The sequence below is a fragment of the Neovison vison genome, chromosome 11 (assembly GCF_020171115.1).
Source record: "Neovison vison isolate M4711 chromosome 11, ASM_NN_V1, whole genome shotgun sequence".
Lineage (NCBI taxonomy): Eukaryota > Metazoa > Chordata > Mammalia > Carnivora > Mustelidae > Neogale > Neogale vison.
In genome coordinates, this window is record NC_058101.1 from 108,115,641 (window position 1) to 108,132,380 (window position 16,740).

Below are 16,740 nucleotides of genomic sequence, written 5' to 3' on the forward strand. Positions count from 1 at the left end.
GTTCTGTGACCTTGCATATGTAACTATTTTTTTGAGCTTCAATTTTCTCATCTCTAAAATGGGGATACCTTTATTCAACACACATTTACTGAATCCACACTTCTTTGTGGTTATCCCGGGAGTCAGTGAACAGTAAGACAAAGTTCTTGTCCTTCTAGAGCTTACATTCTATAGAAATGAAGTATGACATATCTGCTAGACATAATAATGACTTAATTCCTGTGATTCTCCTTTCCTTTCTTGAAACTTAGTTATCTCATCTGTAATTTTCACAGGACTTTTATAAGGGTTTTGTATTAAGTGCTGTAAGAATGTCATGCATTATTACTAAGCCAAAAGTATTTGGGTGTACTGCCTTTGGGTCAACAGTATGATATTTATTTTCTGTCATTTTTAGATACCTGTTTGAGCACAAAATAATTGCTTTAAGTTAAGATTTTTCTCCATTTAGATTCAACTACTCATTCCATGCTTAGTTAACATGTGGTTCCTCGTGCATATAGCCGTACTTCTAGATTAAAAAGTCTTGCCATCACAAACCATTTTAATCTTTTTTTTTTTTTTTTTAAAGAACAAACCATTTTAATCTTAATTATCCTTTTTACTCCCTTGGTATCTGACAGTATTTGCTTTGGCATATATAAGCTTGTATTTTCTGAAATGACACCTGTTTATATAACTTTATTCCCTTCAATAAAGATGATTTTCTAAATAATTAAATGAAAATCTTATAGCTATGTGGCTTAACGTGCTAATATATTCACAAATGAAGCGTTTCAATAATCAGGTAAGTATACAAATGTATATGTAAAAATTGTCACTAGCAAAATGTGGAAAGAGTATAAGTGTTCATCAGTGAGAATTGTTAAATAAATTACATTGCATTCAGATACTATGCACCTATTAAAAATAATAATGTGCCTCAATAATTCTCCATCCACTGATTCCCTCACCCTGCTCATTGGCCATAAATCCCCAGCTGTCTTTGCTGAATTTGAAGTTAAGCCTGATTACTCCCCTATTGCAGTAGGCCTGAATAATAAATAAATAAATAGTGACACGGACCGATATTTTGCTAAAAACTCAAATGCATGATGTTTTATGAATTAAATAAAGCTAAGCTATCAACACATAAAGATTATTCTAATTTTGTTTAAGCATACATAAAAAACTCGACAGTTAACTAGAGTAACTAAAGTCAAATATACCAAAATGGTGAGTGATTTTCTTGTGTGGGATTTATAAGTGATTTTTACTTTGTTGTGTCTTTTTTAATGAGCTGAGAAACATTATTTTTGTAATTGCACAAATAAAAGCTTTTTCTGGTTTGTGAAGAGGAGGAAAACATCCATTTGTTTTTCAAATTATGCATCCTATTTTAGTTTAGCTAATAGGGGACATTCTATCTAACAGGTGTGCAATAGAAACAAGAAATAAAGACAGATCTTGGTTCTTCACTTTTGGATGATTCACATAAACATTTTTAATATTGTATTTACTTTTTCACTAGTCCCTAATATGGAGTATTCTTTTTTTTTTTTTTTAAGATTTTATTTATTTATTTGACAGAGAGAAAGAGACATCAAAAGAGGAGATTAGGCAGGGGAAGTGGGAGGAGAGAGAAGCAGGCTTCCCACAGAGCAGGGAGTCCAATGTAGGGCTTGATTCCAGGCCACTGGGATCATGACCTGAGCCGAAGGCAGACGCTTAATGACTGAGCCACCCAGGTGCCCCAATATGGAGTATTTTTAAATTAAATGTAGATTCTGTCAAAATCCCCAAAGCAAACAATAGGTTTGGAAAGTGAGGGCATAAAATGTTATTGTGTAATTTTAAAAACCAAAAATAAATGTAGTCTGGTTTATAAGTACTATATTCGCCCTATTAATGTTTGTAATACTGCACATTATTTGCAAATGAGATCTCATGGTAGCTAATACAGAAAAATCCAATGTGTTCTAAATTCTGGCAGTATTTGAACTGAATCATATTACCTTCTCAGGGATTGGTTCCAGAAATTGTTAATAAAGAAAGCCTTGCTGATTCCATTTTTAAGATGACAAAACTGGATATTGAGACACAGAGGTAATGGAACTTGTCCAAATTTTCACTCTTTGGAGTCAGAGTATTTGGTGTGAGTACATGTACACATGTAGCCATTGTTAAGCAGAGCCCCTATGCATGAAATTGTAGACAAATTTTCACTATCATAAAAATGTTGAAAATATAAAACAACAGTGATCCTGCTTCAGTAATATTTAGCATCTAGCTATTAACCTGGAAGATGTCCAAAACAAACACTGGAGGAGTATTTTTGTGCTAAGAATGAAAGGGAATACACAGATAACTTCTAACTTGCATGCATAGGGATTTTGTGTCTACCTGTAAATACTAAACACACAAAACCATTTTCATATCTGGCTCCACAAGTTTTTTAAAAATTCTTCATTTATTAGCTGAACTACTTCTATAAAGAGATAGTTCCCCTTTCCTGTCTTAGGGTTACATAGTAGTACAGTTCATACAGGAAAGACAAGTGCTTGGTTGCTTTTATCAGTTTTCAAGAAAAGGAGTTGGTTCCCTGTTTTTCTATAAAAGCAACTAATTAGTATATTTGACCCTTGAACAACATGGGTTTGAACTGTGTGGATCCACTAATCAGATTTTTTTTTTTTTTTTTTTTTGCTAAATACAGTACAGTTCTATAAGTGTGTTTTTCTTATAATTTTCTTAGTAACATTTTTTCTCTTGTTTTATTGTAAGACTATAGTATATAATGCATATGATAGACAATATATGTGTTAATCAAGTATTTATGTCATTGTTAAGCTTCCTTCCAGTCAGTAAGTAGTAGGCTATTAGTAATTAGGCTTTTACTGAGCCAAAAGTTATATGGGTATTTTTAATTGTATGTGGATTGGTGCCCCTAACTTCTGGGTTGTTCAGGGTCAACTGTTATTATTTTTGGGGTCTTTGGCCAGTATGGAGCCCCTTTACATTTAGCTCCTGAGTACACACAGAGTCCCAATAATCTTAAATAGTTAACCTCCTGTTTGGTGTAACAGAATGTCTCAGGCTCCTCTTGTACATATTCTGTGATAGATCTGGAATTAGTCATATCTACAGTAAGTTTCTTTTAATAGAAAATGGTGTTTCAACATTGCAGTCTGGCAGTAAGGATACTGTAGCTACTAGATTGTTCATTATTTCTGGGCTTTTTTAGTGTACAGACTAGGAAATAACTTTTTTCTTCTGAATCTAAAATAGTTTATGAGATTATACTTTTACTTCTCATTTATATTAAGCACTTTGGGGTGTTAAATTTCTCTAGTTTATATTTCTTTTTTTTTCCTAGTTTGTATTTCTGTTTCCTTCCTTCCACAGTAGTAATGCTGGTTCTCAAGGCCATAGTAAATGATAGAATATGTCATGATTATTTTTTTGCTTTCTGCCACATCATATACTTATATAATAGTTTCAGAGTATTTTTAAATTAAATGCAGATTCTGTCAAAATCCCCAAAGCAAAGCAATAGATTAAACAGGAATCCATGCAACTAATACCACTCCCCTAATGCATTTATTGAAAAGTTAAAATTTTTGGCATATACTCTCCCCATTTGCCCTCCCCATTTCAAGTCTTTTTTTTTTTTTTTATTTAATTTGAAATAATTTAAAAGTTCTATAAAAGTCACAAGAAAAGTATAGACTTCCCTTGTGTATCTAACTCAGGCTTTTTCTATTTGATAAAATTTTACTATATTTGCTTTATCATGCCCTTCCTCTGTCCTTTCTTGCTGTCTCCCCTGTCCTACACATACATGCACAATTTGTTCTTACTATATTTTTTCCTGAACCAGTTAAGAGTAAGTTGTAGACAAGAGGTCCTGTTAGCCCTCAATAATTCAGTATATATTTCCTAAGACAGGGACACTCTTACATAACCACAGTATAACTGTTTAATTAATGAAACTAATGCATGTACCTCATTTAAATTCTGTCCATCTTCCCAATTATGTCTTTGATAGCAAAAAAGACGCACTGCATTTATTTGACATGTTTTATTCTTCAGGTAGCATCTTTTCCCTTTTTTCCCTTGACCTTTGGTGGATATAGGCCAGTTATTTTGTAAAATTTCCCTCAATTTGGGTTTGACATTTCTTCATATGAGTTTTTGGCAGGAATACATAAGAAGTGATGTTGTTTTCTTAGTATAGAATATCAGGAGTGATATGGTCTTTATTGATTGATGCTTATTTTGATCATTTATTTGTTTGAGTTGCTTGTTGTCAGGTTTCTCCATTCTAAACTTACTTTGTTTTCCCTTTGTAATTAATAAATATTTTGGGGGGAAATACTTGAAACTGTATAAATGTCCTGTTCCCCAACAAACTTTACCCAACTCCTTTTAGAGTTCATCAATAATTCTTTCATGAATAAATTTCTAATGGTTGTCAAATGGTGGTTTTCTAATTCTGTAATTCCTTCTACTATTTATTAGTTGCATTCAACTTTATTAGTTTGGATTCATGGATTCCTGTTTAATCTATTACTAGCATTTTTTAAAAAAGATTTATTTGAGAGAGAGTGAGCATCTGGGTGAGTGGAAGGAGGGGTTGAGGGAGAGGGAGAGAATCTCAAGTAGACCCCCCACTGACCATGGAGCCGATGTGGGGCTCAGTCTCATGACTCCTGAAATCATGACTGAGCAAAAACCAAGAGTCAGACATGCAACCAGCAGAGCCACCCAGGTACCCCTATTGCTTATCACTTTTAATTTTGTTGCTCATATTGCCTCAGATTTAGTCAGGAGTCCCTTCCAGCTGACTCCTTTGTCTTTTTTTTTTTTTTTTAAGATTTTATTTATTTATTTGACAGAGAGAGAGAGAGAACACAAACAGGGGGAGCAGCTGGAAGAGGGAGAAGCAGGCTCCTGCAGAGCAGGAAGCCCAACGTGGGGCGTGATCCCAGGACTCCGGGATCAGGACCTGAGCCGAAGGCAGGCACTTAACCAACTGAGCCACTCAGGCACCCCTCCCCCTCCTTTGTCTTTTTGATTTATCTTCATCACTCTTTGAGCTTCCTTCCTTTCTGGCACAAAAAAGATTTTCAGGTTCACTATTTTATTGTCCTGGGAATCAGCTGTTTCTCCAAGGAGCTCTTATTCTTTTCAGTTTTCAATGGTACTTGGAAACTAAGATACACACACTAGGTAGGCTTCTTGCTACAGGGTTGTCATTGCCTTTGGGCCGTCTCAGTCATTGGAGCTAAGAAATATATGTACGTGTGAATGTATGTTTGTATTTGTATGTGTATGTATTTCTGTGTGTTACATGTGTTTGTTTATGGACATACACACATTTATAGTAATTTAATCTTTATCAATTTTGATATCTGTGCAACACTCACAAACCTCCACCAGAGTTCATTCTAGCCTTCTCTGTTTCCATATTTGTAATGCCATTCTCAGCCATGTTGTTGGCTATAACTCCCCTTTTGGTTCCAATAAGCTTCCTTCATTCAAACGTCAGCTGCAAAAGGGAGAGAAGGAGAGGGAAGAGAAGACCAATAATTTGTTTTTTCAAGTAAAAGACAAGCCAGAGGAAGCTCATCATTTTAAAAATATTTAAATCTGTTTACAGTGTCAGAGCATATTGTTATTATATACTATATGCTCTTCCTTTTGTCATTTAGTCTTATCTCTGTAGGTCACTGTACATTTAGTTCTCACCATCAGTTCATATATCAATGTTATTTTTAATTATTTTGGATTCTTAAAGCTTTTTCTCTAGTAGATTTCTAGGAAGGGCTTATGGAAACTATGCTCCTAAGTTCTGGAATGCTGAAAACTGTTCATTTAGGGCTTAGTGCTTGAAGTTAATTGGTGTGTACAAAATACTTGGCTGAAATTTTCTTTGCTTGGATATCTAAATATGTTATTCCATTGTTTTCTGCAAATACTACTTACAAGCAGAGTTTGATGACAATCTAATTTTCTTTCAGTTATAAATTATTTTGTCTTTTTGCCTAGATGCTTGGTTAATTTTACTGGAATATATTTTGGTGTTGGTTATTTTGTGTCAGCATTCTTAGGTATGTGATTTGCCCCTTCATTATATGATTTTAGATGTTTTTATCAGAAAAGTTTCCTCCAGTTATTGTTTTATTGGTTTTATTCCCTTATTTTTCTTTTTTAGGACTCCTGTTATATGTATGTTGGGTAGTCTATTTTCAGTATTTGCCATTTTTTTTCTCATTTATTGTCTTTTTCATTTTTTTAATTTAAAAATTTTTCCTCCTTTTATTTTTTTTTTAAATATTTTATTTATTTATTTGACAGAGAGAGATCACAGGTAAGCAGAGAGGCTGGCAGAGAGAGAGAGAGAGAGAGAGAGAGAGGGAAGCAGGCTCCCTGCTGAGCAGAGAGCCCGATGTGGGACTCGATCCCAGGACCCTGAGATCATGACCTGAGCCGAAGGCAGCAGCTTAACCCACTGAGCCACCCAGGCGCCCCAAAATTTTTCCTCCTTTTAATATTCTCTTTTGCTTACACAAAATTATCTGTAGTTTATTAATTCCTTATTTCATCTAGTTTAGTCTTCTTTTTTGAATTTGTTTTTCTTTTATTTCTCATTGTTTCTTGAGTTTTATCATCTAAGCTCTAAATGAATAATTCTAGGGTTTTTTCCAGTTCGAATTTATGGTATACTTTCCTATTATGTATAATTTTTTAAAGTCTTTTCAACTTGTTTTGAAGTAGTTACTTACAACGTTTACCTGTTTTGTTTGCAGTATGTAAGTCTTTGTGGTATGTATTCATTGTCTTCAGAGATTTATTTTATTCCTATTCACTCTTTTTCTCACAATAACTTTGTATCAGATATCAGTTCTACCATTTTCTTTTACTAAATTTTTATACTCATTTTTATGTGACGTTAATTAGCCTCTCTAAATACACAGAGATCCTTCTCCAGTTTTTGGGTAATGTTTGAAAATATGTCACCTTGCTATGTAAGTTCTCTCTCTTTTCTCCTTCCTCACTTAATCTGGAGTTTATTTCTTCTACCCCTGTCCTATTCAGTTTGGGACCTGTTCATGTGGCTTTGTTCTGGATGGGAGTTTTGACTGATTAATTTGGAGTTTTTATAGTGCCTGGAGTTTCTATCCCCTTGAGAGTTTATTGTGGACCCTGTCACTCACTTGCTATGGTAGTGAGCAAAACTCACTCTTTTTTTAATATACTTTTCTCAGTTTTTCCTGTTGTGTTGTGTTGTAATTTCCTGTTGGTTATTTTGGAGTTCTTTTGTTCTGTGGACCAGCAAATGCCCTGTTACTGTGCTCTACTTGTTCCCACACAGATGATAAAACCCACATAGATCTCATAACTATTAGTTCATCCATACCTTCTGGTATTTGGGGATTTTGTGCATGGGGTTTGGATTTTGTTATCTAATTGCCCAGATTTTATAAGGCAATTAGCAGAGATTTAAAATTTTAGCTGCTGTGTCACATCCTTCTTCCCAGAATTCTTCAACAAAATTTTTGAGGATTTTGTAACCTCTAGACCATGTTGGCTTCTGCTCTCAGGGTTAACATTATGACTGCATTAAATACAAACTAAACTATAGTTAAAAATTAACTATATAACATATATTATCTTATTAATAACTAATAGGTTGTGGTCTAAGAGCCTTTCTGTGTCATCTGCAACTAGATATTATAAAAACAATTTCTTATGTCTTTGGTGACCTCTTGAATGCATTAGCTATGGAAAAGATATGGTAGAAAGAAATACACACACACACACACACTTATATATATATATATATATATATACACACATATATAAACTTTTATGCACATTATCTTATTAATAACGAATAGGTTGTGGTCTAAGAGCCTTTCTGTGTCATCTACAACTAGATATTATAAAAACAATTTTTTATGTCTTTGGTGACCTCTTGAATGCATTAGCTATGGAAAAGATATGGTAGAAAGAAATACACACACACACACTTATATATGTATACACATATATAAACTTTTATTATGATATAAATAATAAATAACTATATGTTTACAAATTTGCCAGCACTGCTAAGATCTTTAATATATATACATATATATGTGTGTGTGTGTGTGTGTGTGTGTGCGTGTATAAAACAGCCTTATTGAGATTCAGTTCACATATGTATAATTCATTCATTTAAAGTACACCATTCGGGGGCACCTGGGTGGCTCAGTCGTTAAGCATCTGCCTTTGGCCAGGTTATGATCCCAAGGTCCTGGGATCGAGCCTCACATTGGGCTCCTTGTTCAGTGGGCAGCCTGCTTCTCTTTCTCCCACTCCCCCTGCTTGTATTCCTTCTCTTGCTGTCTGTCTGTCTGTCTCTCTGTGTGTGTGTGTGTGTGTGTGTCTCAAACAAATAAGATCTTAAAAAATAAATAAAGTATACCATTCATTGGGTTTTAGTACATTCACAGTTGTGCAACCATTGCAGCAATTTTAGAACATTTTCTTCACCTCAAAAAGAACCCTATACTCATTAGCAGTTAATCCTCATTTGTCCCAAATTCCTCCTTTTCCTCCCCACTAGCCCTTGGCAAGGACTAATAATACTTTCTTCTCTCTACATTTGCTTGCTTTATACATTTCATATTAATAGAATCATACAATATTTGTGACTCTTTTTTTTTACTGAGCATGTTTTCAAATTCATTTATGTTGTAGCATATATCAGTACTTCATTTTTCCCCCAAAGATTTTATTTCAGAAAAAGAGAATGTGTACAAGTGGGGGAGGGGTAGAGGGAGAAGCAGACTCCTTGCTGAGCAGGGTGTCCAATGCAGGGCTTGATCCCAGGACCCTGGGATTATGACTTGAGCCAAAGGCAGATACTTAACTGAACCACCCAGGCACCCCCTTTCACCCAAATCTGTATTTAAATTCTAGTTAGTTAATACACAATGCAATATTGGTTTTAAGAATGGAATTTGGTGGTTCAACACTTAATGTAACACCTAGTGCTTATAACAAGTGCCCTCCTTAATACGTATCACCCATCTAGCCATCACCTCACCCATCACCCATCACCCCACCCACCTACCTCCTACCTCCATCAACCCTCCGTTTGTTCTCTATCATTAAGAGTCTTTTATGGTTTGTTTCCCTCTCTTTCATTTTTACCTTCCCCTCCCATATGTTCTTGGGTTTTGTTTCTTAAATTCTATGTATAAGTGAAATCATATGGTATTTATCTTTCTCTGACTGACTTATTTCACTAGCAGAATACACTCTTGCTCCATGTTGCACCATGTTGTTGCATATGGCAAGATTTCATTCTTTTTGATGGCTGAGTAATATTCCTGTGTGTGTGTGTGTGTGTGTGTGTGTGTACACACCACATCTTCTTTATCATTCATCAGTTGCTGGACATTTGGGCTCTTACCATATTTTCACTATTGTTGATAATGCTGCTATAAATATAAACATCAGGGTGTATATATCACTTTGAATCTGTATTTTTGTATCCTTTGGGTAAATACCTAATAGTGTAATTGCTAGACTGTAGAGTTTCTATTTTTAACTTTTTGAGGAACCTCCAAACTGTTTTCCAGAATGGCTGCACCAGTTTGCATTCCTATCAAGAGTGCAAAAGGGTTCCCCTTTCTCTGCATCCTCAACAACACTTGTTGTTTCTTGTGTTGTTGATTTTAGCCATTCTGAGAGGTATGAGGTGGTATCTCATCATGGTTTTGATTTTTATTTCCCTGATGATGAGTGAAGCTGAGCATCTTTTCATGTGTCTGTTAGCTATTTGTATATCTTCTTTGGAAAAAATGTCTTCTTTAAAAGGTTTCTTTGGATAAATGTCTATTCATGTCTTCTGCCCATTTCTTAACTGGATTATCTGTCTTTTGGATGTTGAGTTGATAAGTTTTTTATAGATTTGGGATACTAACCCTTTATCAGATATGTTGTTTGCAAATATCTACTCCTGTTCCATAGGCTGCCTTTCAGTTTTTGTTGATTGTTTCCTTAGTGTACTTCCTTTCTTTTTATTGTTGATAATATTCCATTGTATGGACATATCACATTTTATCTGTTCATCAACTGATGAACATTTGGATTCTTTCCAATATTTTTCTAATATGAACAATGCTGCTATGAACATTTGTTAACCAGTTTTTGTGTAGATGTGTGTTTTTATTTCTCTTGGGTATTTGTCTTTTTCAGATGTATGATTTCTTAAATATGTTCTCTCTTTCTATGGATTGTCTTTTTACTTTATTGGTAATATTCTTTGAGGGGACAAAGTTTTTAATTTTGATGAAGTCTAGTTTCTCTATTTTTCTTTGTCACCTGTACTTTTATCTAAAAATGTTTTGCCTGACTCAAGGTCACAAAGATATATTCCTATATTTTCTTCTAGGAAGAAAATTTTTCTTTACTTCTGTGTTTTCTTCATACACACACTTAGGTGTGTAATATGGTTTTTTGTTGTTGTTGTTGCTGTTGTTTTTGGTATATCATGTGACAAAGGGATCTATCTTCATTTTTGTTCAATTTAATTTTTTCATTTCTATTACGATTATTTCTTTGGTATACAAATTGTCTCAATTTTGTTCTAACCCATTTGTGATCTTTCACCTTAAGTTTTTAAATTGATTTCTTACTTAAATGCATTGTGCTCATATGATTGTGTAATGTATGACTATTTAGAAATTCAAAGAGAATAACATTATGGTCTAGCTATAATGTAGTCAGCGTTTTTATTCCTTGTAAAGGAATTCTTGTAAAGAATTACATTCTTGTAAAGAATGAATATTCACCAGTTGTTAGGTATAATGTTTTATCTCTTAGATCAAGCTTGATAAATTAGACATTTATATCTTTTGTGTCCTAGTGATTTTTTTCATCGACCCAGTGTTAGTTAATAACTGACATTGAATTGTGATAAATTGTGTTCAATTGAAATGTGCTAAAATCTTCTACCACCAAGGTGGGTTTCTGTTTCTTCTTTTAGTTCTTTTTTTTTATGTTTAAGTTTTTCTTAAACATTTTTTAAAATATTTTATTTATTTATTTGAGAGAGAGAGAGAGTGTGTGTGTGTGTGTGTGTGAATAGAGGGAGAGAGAGAGAGGAAGAGGGAGAAGTAGACTCCCTATTGAGCAGGGAGCCTGATTTGGGACTTGATCCCAGGACCCTGAGATCATGATATGAGCTGAAGCCAGATGCTTAATTGACTAAGCCACCCAGGCCCCTCTTATGTTTAGTTTTAACTTATGGAAAGTTTCAAGCATACACAAAAGGAAGGACAATAGTGTCATCAATTCCTATTGCTCTCTCATCTTTAACCTTTGTGAATATATATGGCCAATCTTATTTCATATATATTTTCTCTACCCTTTCTTTTATGCTCTTCCAGTATTTTAAAGCAAATCCTAGATATAACAATACTATTGTTCTATAGACTCTGTTTAGATTTATTCATATATTTACCACAGTATTTGCTCACCATTCCCTTTTACATTTTCACCTATCTTGGAAGCATTTTCCTTCTGCCCAAAACGTATATATAGTACAGTATCCTTTAGTGAGATCTTAATGGTGAATTTTATCCATTTTTGTTTCTTTGAAATGTTTTTAATTTTGAGCAGCTTCTAGAAAATAAGTGCAGAATTCAAGTTGGCAGTTACTCTTTCTGCGCTTTTTGAAGGTATTGTTACCATGCCTTTTAGCTGCCATATTGTTGAGAAATAAATAGAAAGTCTAATTTCTGTTTCTTTATAGTTAATCTCTCATTGGCGTCTTCAGTGACTGTCTCCTGTCTTTGGAATTCTGTAGTTTCACCATGATAAGACAAACGAAATTGTGTTATAAGGAATTAAATGATAACAATTTTGAGTTATTAAGTTTAATTCCTTAATATTCTATTTCTAAATGGTGATTAGTGGTCTGTAAACAGTCATATAAGGAAATATATTTTATCTTAAAAAATCTGGTGAATACTTTTGGAGTACATGATTCTTAATTTTTCAGCTTTATAACTTTCTTCTCAAGATCATGTGTATGTACATGATGTTTCTACAGCACTATTGGAAATAATTATGAAAAATGGAAGCACTGCTGGAAATAGCCCTCACTGCCGAAAACCATCAAGTTGTGGTGATCAAAACAAGCCTAACTGTACAAAGGACAGCCCATCTGGTAGCAGTGAAAGTGGAAAGGGCTACACCAAAGACCAAATAGATGGAGTTCTCAGGTAGGGATAAATATGACTTATATCTCACCTATAGTTGATACTAATGTACTTTTTGATGTTTTAATACCTAAAAAATGTGTGAACTATAATTTAGTGGAAGAATTGGACTCTGGGTGTCTTATAATTTATGTTATTTATGAAATCAGTCTATAAAGTACCAACTCTATGGAAGGTCTCATCTTTTAAAGTAACTATAAGGCAAAAGTTCCTTCCAGATATTTTTTCCCTTGGGGAAATATTGTTTCAATTTTCTGATGCAGTATGATATTTAGATAACTGTAATAAAAGAGGGAAAGAATTGTTTTGTCTTTGTATACAGGAAAGTAGGAGAATTTCATATGAAAGGAAAATTGAGGACAAATAGCAACAGCATTTTCAAATTCCTACTTGTATTAATGTAGCACAATTTTTTTCTATTTCTTTAAGGCCATCATATATATATACATATACTTATATATGCAAACATACTAATGTGTTCTTCTTTTAATATTTTTCTTACTGTCATTATTCTGCCTCTGTGTTTTTAGTTTTACCTCATGTTACACTCTACTTAAAGTCAAAGAACTAGGTAGAGTTAGAAAATTGTGAACTGGGTTTTGGGGATCTGATATGACTGATCTTAGTAAGAAAAGATTTTCTGGAAATAAAATGAAACTTTCAGTATGAAACTCAGCAGAAAATGCTGTTTTGTTTTCTGCTACAGCTTAGGGAAGCTGTATTGATATTGTACTGATGTAGCTCTCCAGGGAAACTGAAGTGTAAGATTGAAGGCCTCTAAACAATGATTAATCAGATAATTCACATGGAGAATGAATTGTAGTACAGTGAACTAGCTCAAGTGAAAAGCAGCTAAAACTAGATTGTTTTTCTCTTTACGTTTTCTTACCTATTTTTCTTCTGATCTTATTTCCTTTTTTTCTCATCCTTTTTCTCCATTGCTTTTTAGTTCATTCTTTTTTTTTCTGACCATAATTTAGGATTGAAGTCATTTTAATCAAATATCAATGTATTTACATTTTTCTTTTTCCCCTGCATATTTAGATGCTAAAGTTTGATTGTAAAATTTTATCTGAGTGTGGCCACAGATATTGGTGTTTCGTGGAAAAAAGAAAAGAAAAAATACTTCCTAATCATGGTGAAGCCATGCTTAAAGGGCATTTGATTCGCATGAATGGTAGCAAAGCACTTTTGGGATATAAGTTAATTTTGCTAACTACTTTTATAACTAGTGTTGGGTGAGAGTTGTCTGAATATGTGAGATAAGTGAATGAAAAAATGGACACTTCCTTTTGAATTTCTTCAAGAAAAAGCTTTAATTAAATGGTGTGCTAAAATGTGTTCTAGGAAACCACATCTATTTCAAAACAAATTGTATTTTCTTCTAAAATTTAATTCTGCTGGGAGAGTATGTTCTTAATGAAAGACCTAGATAAAGTTAATTGTATTGTATGTGATTTCTATTTAGAATCATTTTTGTGATTAAAGAAAAGACAAAGAACTACTTTTATATTTTGAAATATCACCAAAGAACAGAGCTGGAAATTTTGGAGAATAGTATCCCCTAAATTTGGTGCTATTTTTTAAAAATCTTTTTTTCTTTTTTCCTCGACTCTCCCCTTGAAATGAAGAGTAGTTCAACGTATGGTAGAAATAATGAAGAAAGAACAGTGCTTCATTTTACTGTCTCTTGGAATATTTAGGCAGGATATCTTGAGAATGGAGTAGTGAAAGATGATGGTGGGTACAGATACAGTTTGTGTATGGCCAGATTTGGAAAGATCGAAAGAAGAAGTTGAGGGAGTTTCTATCTGTTGGCTTCTATATTCCTGTGAAACTAAAGATGAGGTTATCATCCGAGAGAAGAGAAAAGGTGAGAATGGAGGCTGGAAGAGAGTTGTAAAAGTGTGGGAAATTTCCAAAGGGGAAAGGCAAAGGGAATGGAAGGATTGCCTCTAACAATATTGCCAAATATCAGACCATGAATTCTTACTGGGTATAAGTATTAGCTTAGTAGTACAGCTGTATTAGAAATTGTTTCTCTGGTCAATAATTTTCTTATCCCTTTTTATTAAATGCAGTTTTTTTTTTCTTTTGAGGACTAAATGTGATTGGAACATTCTTTAATAGAATCCCTGAGTTATTCAGAGTAACTTCAGTTGATAACTTATATGAGTTGCTTAGCTGAGTTATATAACATTTACTCATTATATAAGCCTTCATAAGTGTTGCTTAAGTGAGGTAACAGATCACCAGCAAACACTTGGATGCTGTATGGTTTTGTTTTTTGTTTTACCTATACACAGGGGATTTTTTTCTGAAGAAAGCCATGTGATTTTATGTTAGCAGGATTATGCAAACAAGTTGCTCAGTGACAATTTGGCTCAATGGGAGAAGTCATGCAATAATACTGCATCCATTGCATAAGTTAGAGCTAGTTTACAGTAGGACTGAAGAAAAAGTGTATGACTTTGTAAAGATAATGTTCTGTGTAACTAAACACTGTTTTTGAGTTGAAATGTATTGAAAAATTATTGAGAAGTGTCCTGGATCTAATTTGAAGTTTTTAATTTCTCATTGAAAAAAACCTGTCTTTTGTTTTAAAAACTTACAAGATCATTGTAAAAGCATTAACAGGGTCATCATTCTGTTTATCACTTAGGAACACTTCTGTACAATTATTATGTCATTTGAATGGTGGGGATTTGATTAGGGTTTGATTTAAGCTGTAGTTCTTGAAATGAAAAGAAATCATTTTGCTAAACTTATGAAATAAATAATCCTTTGTCTCAGGAATAAATAAGTATTTCCCTGAACACCAATTAAATTTGGAGTCTATTTAAATGATCAGCTCTAACATGCAAAAAAGAATTGAAAGAGGACATTCCTGCCCTACCCAGTATGCATTCGTGCACATAAAAGAAGACATAGGGTCTGAGCTAGATGTACTTCTCCATTGCTGAGCTTGCAGTTAGTCTTTCTGGCCTGAATGTACATTATTTCCTTCCAGAGTAGGTAATAGGTTACCTCTTTTTCATTTCTTTATCTCTTTTTTAAAAATTCTTTGGTGAAGATGGAGAAGAAGATTTGACTCTGTGAGTAAGGAATGAACTGTAGAAAGTATGACAAGTGCAGTTAATTGGTGAAGGAGTGAAAAATAGAAATATGAATTAAAATAAATATATGAATGGTAATTTTTCATTCAGTTGTGAAAAATTAGGTAAATGTATCTGGAGCATTACTTGAAATATATTGTGGTCTTCAGCTGGTGCATTGGTGATTTCAACTTTATACCTCTGCTAGCTTCTCAAAAAATCTCTCTTCTAATATATGATAAAAACTCAGTGCAGGGAGGATATGGTAAAACTAGCTACACTTATGAATTAGTGAAATAATTGTCTTCCTACTTTTTTTTCTCTTTGTGACAATTCTTTTCTTTTTTTAAAGATTTTATTTATTTGAGAGAGCATGGGGGGTAGACAGAAGGAGAGGAAGAAGCAGACTCCCATCTTTGTGACAATTCTTAGCTTTATGACCCATCTCTAGAGGATTGTGAATTCCAACCTAATTTCCCTACACTATCCAGCAGTCCTCTCTTGGGCTGCCTTTTTCTATTGCCTAGACTTTTATGCTTAGAAAGTCTCTGCAGAACAATTTTTGGAGGGTTAATCTGGTTATAATAAATCATCTTATGCATGTAAACCAAGTAATAGTGACTAGAATCGTTTAGTGTTTTATCACTTCCTTTTGTTTTCTGCATTCAGATATTATCTGTCATATTCACAACTCTACTCTATTCTTTCTCCTCTTCTCCTATGTTCTCCTCTATTCCAAATGGATGTTTGTGCCAACTTCATTTTTATTATAGCATTTACCACCTTTGGCTTTTAGATCCTAACCATTTCTGCCCTTATATTTGGACCTATTCATCCATCTGTCCATCATCCATCCATTCAACACATATGGTGAACAAAACATAATCCTTGCTTTCAAGAGACCTATAGTCTACAAGAGAAGACTAGTCAGAAAAGGTAGCTGCAGTACACTGTGGTAATTGCTGGGAGAGGGCTCACCTCCAGAGGTTTTTGAGGGGGATAGAAAAGGAACACCAAACCTAGTTTTGAGGAATTGGAGTTCTTGAGGAAAGGAAAGGCTAAGTTGAGGTCTGAAGAAATTGTAGAAACTAAATAAGAAGGGAGGCAGAGAAGGCATGTTTTAGGCACCAAAACCAACATTTGAAAATACCTGTGAGAGTAGTCTGTTTAAACAGTGACTGGAAAAGCAAACAGAAAGGAAGAGGTAGGTTACTCTGATGTCTGAAGGACTCATTTTCCTTGTTTTAATTTCTGAGATAGCAGGATTTTCAAGTCAGACAGACTGAGGTTTGAATTCTTACTTGTGAGTCCTTTCCTAATCATCCTATTTAGAATAGCTGGCCTCCTCGTCCATTCTCATCTCCTTTGTCACGTTAGATTTT

The 16,740-nt window shown here is 33.8% G+C and overlaps 1 protein-coding gene across 3 annotated transcripts in view; it reads left to right on the plus strand.

Annotated features, from left to right (window-relative positions):
* The window catches only part of DNAJB14 (DnaJ heat shock protein family (Hsp40) member B14), a 48,336-nt gene that overhangs the window by 5,041 nt on the left and 26,555 nt on the right, over nt 1–16,740 (plus strand). For 2 of the 3 annotated variants that reach the window (XM_044224416.1, XM_044224415.1), the window contains exon 2: nt 12,095–12,266. In XM_044224416.1, coding sequence (XP_044080351.1) covers nt 12,095–12,266 — 172 coding nt within the window. Of the gene's footprint in view, nt 1–2,002; nt 2,086–12,094; nt 12,267–16,740 lie in introns of those variants that run through there. The other variant, XM_044224417.1, reaches the window with a different exon arrangement.